The sequence below is a fragment of the Sapajus apella genome, unplaced genomic scaffold, assembly GCF_009761245.1.
Source record: "Sapajus apella isolate SASKATOON/1434 unplaced genomic scaffold, GSC_monkey_1.0 scaffold48, whole genome shotgun sequence".
In the NCBI taxonomy this organism is placed as follows: domain Eukaryota; kingdom Metazoa; phylum Chordata; class Mammalia; order Primates; family Cebidae; genus Sapajus; species Sapajus apella.
In genome coordinates, this window is record NW_022436988.1 from 14,479,579 (window position 1) to 14,488,425 (window position 8,847).

General features: G+C 37.5%; 1 protein-coding gene across 3 annotated transcripts in view; it reads right to left on the bottom strand.

Annotated features, from left to right (window-relative positions):
• Window positions 1-248: 248 nt before the first annotated feature.
• Window positions 249-8,847, bottom strand: part of GNA13 (G protein subunit alpha 13) — a 48,396-nt gene continuing 39,797 nt past the window's right edge. For all 3 annotated transcript variants that reach the window (XM_032241925.1, XM_032241926.1, XM_032241927.1), the window contains exon 4: window positions 249-5,890. In XM_032241925.1, coding sequence (XP_032097816.1) covers window positions 5,318-5,890 — 573 coding nt within the window. In that variant the 3' untranslated portion in view covers window positions 249-5,317. The remainder of the gene's footprint in view (window positions 5,891-8,847) is intronic.

Consider the following 8,847-nt stretch of genomic DNA (forward strand, 5'->3'; position numbering starts at 1 on the left):
CTTTCCCAATTCCCATGTCAAAATATATTAAGTGTCTGAGAACTTCTTTGGAAGAAGTCCACATCTCCATTTCTAGTAAGAAGTTTCTAGACTAATATTCAAGCCAAGTGTTGCTGGGGATTCTGCTGAAATGGGTTTCTGTGTCTTAAGTCAGTCCCTCGATGAAACTTTTGCTTTCAGACTTTCAGCATCTGCTTTACACTTTACAGTTAGCAAACTGTTAGTTTAAATAACATTGTAGTATTGAATCATTTACAAATGTTTATTAAATGTCAGTAAATTTTACAAAGCAAATATTAATAGCAAGAGGCAAATGTTTTGCAAAATATGTACAAAAGGAAAAAGCTGTAATGAACTAGCAACTCATTTTATAAAATCAAACCATTCTTTCCACTTTTAGACCTCCTTTAAAAATAATTTATTGCCCATCCTGAACTAAAGCACTGACAAAATTTACAATTATCAGATAATGTGCTTAGTTCCTGGAAAGTTATAAAAAGATATATGTTAAAAAAAACACAAAAGAAACCCTAAGCCACAAAAATATTTTATACAGAGCTAATACAAATCATGTTTGTTAGGTACAGTATTTATGAGGTTGTTACAAAATATATTTTATAAGGCTTCTTGTGGTAAATGAGCTCTCACCAGAGCAGACTAGTACAGAAAAGCCATTTCAAACGTTTTGCAATTCTGCCTTAAAGTAAGAGGTAAAAGGTAAATGGCATAGTTTGTTCCACTGTTGCATATACTTTGCAAGAATTAATCTCTACCCTTTCCTTTCCTAGTACCATCAAATAGGCATGATTAAGGACAAATGTATCTCTACGGCAAGAAATATTATAAACAAACTTTCTTAATACAAACCAAAATCACATACCAAGTACTACATGACTTTCAGTGATATCCACTGATTGAAAATTTGTGCATAGTGAGTTCCAGCATACTCTGATCCATCTGTAAACTTTCATCAACAGCAGATTTGTATAGGTCACAAAAATTTCCCTATCAACCCATGAAATATTGCCATTATCATTCATGCTTTCAAAACAATGTTTCATATAAGCTCTCGCATTTGAAACCAGATGGTTAGACCTGAATGCCGCAAGAGTGAACATAACTTAAATGCTAACTATACATTCAAGTACAGACATAAGAATGCTAGTAGTACAAACACTGTACTTCAAATAATGTTGTTCATCACCTACCAGCCTAAGGCTAACATCTACTTGATGGAACTTGCAAAAGCCATAAAGTCCAACTTGTTTAAAATGTTCAGGCTTAGGCTTATGCTTCAAGCTCTAGTATACATTTATTAAGCCCTAACCTCGTACCATAAAAAAATGGGCATGTGCTATATTTGGGACATGCAGACACACCCACACCTACCCATAATCTCTCCCCTCCTATTTACTAGACTGAAAAGCCACCCTGTATCCTATCATTAAAAAAAAAAAAAAAAAAAAAAAAAATCAGTGCTTTTAGTCAAGCAGCACAACACAAGGACAGATCATCTGTGATTAACAGAAGTGAACACCTTAAAATGATGGGAGACAAAGTAACTAGATCCTAAGTCAGATTTCCAAGTGAAAAAGACATGAGCAAAACTTCTGGTTTTGATTCCTCAAATAAAACTAAAATAAATGAAATGGTAACAGAGTGACTTTCTCTAAATTTATTAGGGAGTTTGTTACAAATGTTTGGGCTTTACAGGCATGATTTCATGGATTCAAACAAGAAATTAACACTGATAGTTAGCCTTCTCATGACATACACAGAAATAACATTGCTACAAATTGCAACAGAGAGAATCTTGTTTCAAATGGCTTGGTTTGGGGTTTTGCCTAAATGTATCATTATATAATGAAAGCACCACTTTGAGGGTTTCTCAAATAGTGATTTGAATTTCAGGACATAACAGCGTAACATGGTAACTTTATTCTTCATATATAAATAAGGCATAACCGGATGTGTATTAATGTGGAAAATACATTTTATCAAAAGCATAAATACAAGTATTTGGGTACACAGTGAAAGTTAAGATTTACCTATTTCTTCTTACAAAAAATGACAAGGACATATGGTATCTGTTGAATCTAAATCAGTACTTCTAATCATTTCTAGTATTAAGGCGATCTTATTTCCTTCTACTTTAAACCAACTGCCACCAACTTAGTAAGGATTTCCCTAAACAGCCTCAATTTGAGAGATTAACCAGAGGACCTTCTCTATGTAAAGTACATGCCAATACACCTTAAAAGAAAATAAGACAAAAGTGAATGATCTTTTTCATTCCACATTGCTTTCTTTGGTTGCACCGCAAGCCAGTGCCCTTTCCAGATAATAAAACTAAAATGAAGATTTCAATTTAGTATTTGGCAGACAGCAACAATCCAGGTTATTAAAAATATTAAAGTGGCAGAGGCACACTTTGAATTACTCAGGTTTTCAGAAAACATTTGACAAAACCCTTTCTCTATAAAAGTTATAGCCTAAATTTATGTTGTTGTTTTTGTAAGGCAACTGTGTATATGATACATTTCTTCAAGGTCAATGAAGACACTTGTGTGGTATTTTTTCAGAATTAAATGAGAATGCATTCAGATTTAAGAACAGAATGTAATACAGGATTAGGCACATTTTATTCCAAATCATAATCATAAAGATTTAGAAAATCAAATACATCAAAGAACTTTACTTTTTTAGAGACTGGGGTAAGTTGGCATAGTGAAAATTATGAGCACCTTTTCAATTCTGTTCACTAAATTTCATCTCTCTCTTCATAAAGTGGTATTTCAAAAGGATTCAGTTTTCATGATACAGGTATAAGACTCCTTTCAAATGGTTTAAAAATACAACACATTAAAAAAAATGTGGACTAAAGCCTTTAGATTGAACTTAAAGTTCTACTGAATGTCAAAACAACCCTAAGTTGAATGTAAGTAATTCATTGCCTCAAAATTGATTCTAAAATTTAAAAGTATGTTGATTCTGAGACATCACATGCAGCAGGGAAGAAAATTGCAAATGCCCAAAATAACATGCTATCTATTTGGTGTTTTAACACTTCCTAGTGGTAAGTCAAAACGGGGAAACTTGGTGATTTCTGCTTTGTCAGGCAATATCTACGGTTTGTATCACAGATCTTAACTATTACTTAAATAACATGAAGTGTCCTCTTTCTATAGGGATCTAGCTTGAGTCCTCATTGGAGTTAAATGTTTTGGCCATTCAATAAAACTATTTTTTTAAATGTATGGCTAAATTCTCCACTGAACAGGCCAAATGTTACTGTGCACATTCAGATATTCATTAGCACTGCGATTATGCTAACTTTGTGAATTTAAACAATGTATTCTTTTTGGCAAGAGGCACTAGATGTAGAACTAATCAAACATGCATGAATGATACCATGAACACCTGCATCACGGTGCCGGGCTACGTGGCATGAAAACGCTGGAAGTTACATGGATATAAGGACAGTAGAAGTTCCAATGTGAGAAAAGTCAGGTATGTCGGCCGGGCATGGTGGTTCACGCCTGTAATCCCAGCACTTTGGCAGGCTGAGGCAGATGGATGGCTTGAAGTCAAGAATTCAAGACCAGCCTGGCTAATATGGGGAAACCACGCCTCTACTAAAAAACATACTTTGAAAAGTCAGGTATGTCAAGAACAATCCCTGGTTAGTTCACGGAAAAGCCCCACTCTTGTATCAGACAGCAAGACAGAACAGCCACTGACTTGGAAAGACTGGGTGATCCACAATGACCAGTCCTTCAAGGACCAATAAAATACCTGAGTGCACAGCCAGCTATACAGCAACATGACAGATATCACAGTCTTAAAATTTTCAGGAAAAGAAGAAAAGCTGTCAGACTTTTCTAACTGTCACCAGCCTTGGACTTTTGTTTCTCTGATCTAATTTTAACACTACATACAGCCTACAAGATAGTATTTCAGTATTGCAAATCAGCCACTCTGATGAGTTCACTATGAATGCATCTGCAATCACAAAGCTACTTCACGGACACATTTTAATTTGGTAAGCAGTGGGGGGAGGTCAATGTAACCATGTTTAGGTGCGAACTAAAAAAAATTACTACTTATCCTTAGAAGCATCCTTAAAACATTTAAAATATACCTCAAAAAAGCTGGACTTTCATAAACAACAATTATACAAATGTATACATACTGTATCTTTTAGAGACACACCAAGAATGAACAGGAATCTCAAATAATGCCTTCTTGAATACTATGACAGAAAAATACTGCCCTTGGCAAGCTCCAAACAAACAAAACAATCCCATAAATGCCACAGTTTGTAGTTGATGGGAATGGAGAGGACAGCAAAAGATAGATGTTTGTGATGTTACAACAATGATTTCCTACAGTAAGGACTGGTCTTTACTGACCAACTGAGATAGGGCTTAAAAGTCAAATACAGGACATTCTGGAACAGGTTAAGTTTATTTAGAAAGTTCTGTTACCAAGTCACTTGCAGTTTTTAGTTGCTGCTATGGCCACAATGTTTCACATACGGTACATTAAACTACATGATAATTAAACACGAGAAAGGCAAATTCTACTTCACTCATCACGTTTCACCAAAACACTGTAAATAGCATTTGCTTGCCTTTTGCTCTCCTGCCATACCACCTGTGAACTCTTCATCAGCATCAGACCAAAGATCCTTATGTAAACTTGAAAACACTAAGAGCATTACCTTCAGAAACACAGACATTTAAAAGCAAAACAGCTGCTGTGTATACAAGCAATTAAAATATGAAGGCTAAACCTTCTATAAATCTACAGAATGCCATTTCTTAGATCAAACTTTTTTCTAACAACCCTTTCAAAATAGGAGGTCACCATTAAGCTGCGCGGCAAGTGTCACTGCTATGTGTAAGGCAGACAGAAGATATTTTACTTGTTTTGGAACCCAATACTCCTAACCTCATCACTACAAGTAAAGACACCTTCTCTACTTGGCACTGCAGAAGAATTCAGTTTGAAAAACAGAATTGAAAGCCTGAAATATGTCTAGTCTGAGGTCAGCTGGGAAGTTTTAGCTGGACTTGAATAGAAGCCATAGTGAAGCAGATCAAAGCCTGCATTACAGCAAATCTTGGCGATGTGTCACTCGACAGCTTTCAGCCACAAACCCAAGACTGCTGAAAAAGTACTAAGATTTTCAAGAAGTTAAACATAGAATCAAGATTGTTCTAATTCTGGTTGTAAACTGCTATTTTAAAAAACAAAACACACAGAAAACAATCAAAATCACAAGAAGATATTAAAACAAGAAGTCTTTTGTACATCACTGTAGCATAAGCTGCTTGAGGTTGTCATGCAGAATAGTATCCTTCACGTCACGGAAAACAAGGCGGATGTTCTCTGTGTTGATGGCAGTGGTGAAGTGGTGGTATAGGGGCTTCTGCTGCTGGTCCCGGCGTTTGTTCCGGAAACATTCCACTAGGAATTTTTGGACGTCTCTTAAGCAGTGGGGATCCCCTTCAAATTCTAGGAAATAGTCTTTGATGCTCACAATTTGCACCTTCTCCTCAAGCAAGTCTGTCTTGTTTAAGAACAGAATTATGGAAACATTGCTGAAAACCCGGTTATTGACGATTGTTTCAAAAATGTTCAGAGACTCTGTAAGGCGATTGGTCAGTCGATCTTCCATAAGCACCTGGTCAAATTCACTTGAGGAAACAAGGAAAAGTATTGATGTCACACTGTCGAAACATTCAAACCAACGTTTCCTTTCTGATCTCTGACCACCTACATCAACCATTTTGAAAGGAACATTTTTTATTTCAAAGTCATACTCATGAATGCCTTTGGTGGGTCTTCTGGCAAGCAGAATATCTTGTTGTGATGGAATATAATCCTGGAAAGGAAATAAGTGGTTTTATACTTAGCAATTCAGAAGTAATCAGAATTTTCAATGGACTACTAACTGGACTAGTGAATAGATGTGCAAACAAAATGATCTTTTAAATTACATTTTCAGATATATTATTCTCATTATAAAACGCCAAGACTGGTCAGACATGGTGGCTCATGCCTATAATCCCAGCACTTTGGGAGGCTGAGGCAGGAGGACTGCTTGAAGCCAGGGGTCTGAGAGTATCCTGGGAAACATAGCAAGACCCCATTTCTGCTCCCCGCAAAAATGCCAAGATACATTAAAATGTTAGCAGGACAGGTTCAAAATGTACTACAAATGGCCAGAATCTACTTGTTTTCATCCCTGCAACACTACTCAAAGTTTAGACTGAAATCTTATCAATTGTTCTCACCCACCTTCATTGCTATATATCCACCTGCAATCTTACTCCCCACTATCAGCCACCCTTTGTTCTAGCCAGAGTGATCTTCCTGTCTGCATATCTACCTTCTCCACACTGCTCCTTGCTCCTCTATTAAAAGCAATGGGATCTGAATCCAATGCCAATTACAAGGATCACTTCCCAGTTCCAAGTTCTGCCCACCTCTCTCTAATCTATTCTAAATGTTCTTTTACTGTGCTACCCCACTCATGACTTAGAATGTCTATGTTTTCATTGCTGCTATACAATATGTGTGAAAAACACGGTCTCTACTATAATTAACTGTTTTCCAGCTTTCTTCTTTATTGACCCCAAAACTCAAACTAGTCACTTACTCTGAGTGTCAGCATCTCTGTGAAATGGAGGTGGCCTGTCTATCTGAGAGGAAGTGTTGTTGCAAGGATCAAGTGAGCTCTTCTCTGCCCTCTTGGTCAGTGAACTACAAGACCCTGAACAAACAGAGGCTGCCGGTCACACAAGTCACTAGCTACTCTATGATGGCACACTTTCTTATGCAATGTGACTGGTTCTTCCTTCTCAGTGTCGCATTTCTTCCAAAACTACAACACAGTTTTCTGGTAATACATGAACCGGACAGCTAATATAGATCATCAAGGTAAAAATATTTTAAAAATCAAGGCAGAATTTAAAACAATGCTGCTATTCACAATGCTACATTTTATGCCTTTCTGAATATAGTGTTATGATTTTGAAATTTCATTACAAGAATACCCATTGTCTCAAAATGGTATAATAGAAGAATATGTGTGTGTGTGTATGTGTGTGTGTGTGTGTACACACAGGTGCATGCCACTGCACCCCACTGTGTACACACACACACACATACACACACACACTGTTTTTGAGATGCAGTCTTGCTCTGTTGCCCAGGCTCAAGTGCAGTGGCACAATCTTAGCTCCTGGGTTCAAGCAATTCTCCTGCCTCAGCATCCCGAGTAGCTAGGACTACGGGCATGCACCACCACATCTAGCTAATTTTTTGTATTTTTAGTATAGACGGGGTTTTGCCATGTTGGCCAGGCTGGTCTCTGACCTCAAGTGATCCGACCGCTTTGGCTTCCCAAAGTGCTGGGATTACAGGCATGAGCCACTGCACCCAGCTGGAATTAAGAATTTTTAAAAAGTAAGCAGGTTCTTAGTTACTGGCAACCAACAGCTAGTCATTAAATAACTCTAGGACTCAAGTGTTAGCTTTTTCATGTTTTCTTCTAGCTTTTGTTCACACGCATGCCTACTTTACTTATAATCAGCATATGGACACAATATTCAGCCTACCTCTATGTTTTTGCTTAATGTTTTATTGTGAACTGTTCCATATGCTGATACAGTCATGCCTCATTTTAAAAGACAATAAAATATACCCAATGCATTAATGTGCTATACTTTACATTAACATTCCCTTACTAGTGGTCATTAAGGTTGTTTCCAATTTTTTGCCATAATTAACAGAAATACTACAATTAAAATTCTCATGTACATATTTTTTTTTCTTTTGGATTATTCCCAAGATTACAATAATCGAGGATAAGATTATGAGGTTAAAGGTTACAAACATTTTAATGACTACGTATACTTAACATCCAACTGCTTTCTAGAAGGCAATACCAATTTACAGCATACACCTATGCCAGCCCCTTCAGAAATGCACCAGCACTGAGACTTTAAAAACTGTAATTCCAGGGCTGGGAACGGTGGCTCATGCCTGTAATCCCAATACTTTGGGAGGCAGAGGTACCAGCCTGGCCGATATGGTGAAACCCCATCTCTACTAAAAACACAAAAATTAGCCAGGTCCAGTGGTGGCATGCACCTGTAGTCCCAGCTACTCAGGAGGCTGAAGCAGAAGAATCACTTGAACCCGGGAGGCGGAGATGGCAGTGAGCTGAGATCGTGCCACTGCACTCCAGCCTGGGCGACAGAGCAAGACTCCTTTTCAAAAAAAAAGAAGAAAGAAAGAAAAAAGAAAAAAGTAATTTCATAAAAATGAAAAGTTCTCTATCTATTATTGTCTCTATTAAAGCTAACAATCTAGGTAGGGATCTAAAGCTCTAAAGACTGCTTCACATGAAGCACAGAGCTTCAGGTAATTAAGTGTTAAATAGTCTGGCAGAGTAGAGTATGTCACACATACTAGCTGTGTGACACTGGGCAGGTCATTTAACCTCTCTGTGTCATAATTTCCTCATTTGTAAAGCAGAGATAACATTTATAGGGTTGCTGTGAGTGGCTCATGCCTGTGATCCCAATATTTTAGGAGGCCGAGGTGAGTGGATCACCTGAACTCAGGAGTTTGAGACCAGCCTAGGCGACATGGTGAAACCCCATCTCTATAAAAAATACAAAAATTAGCCAGGTTAGTCCCAGCTACTTAGGAGGCTGAGACAGGTGAATCACTTGAGCCTGGAAGGCAGAGGTTGCAGTGAGCCAAGACTGTGCCACTGCACTCCAGCCTGGGTGAGAGAGCAAGACCCTATCTCAAGAAAAAAAAAAAAAA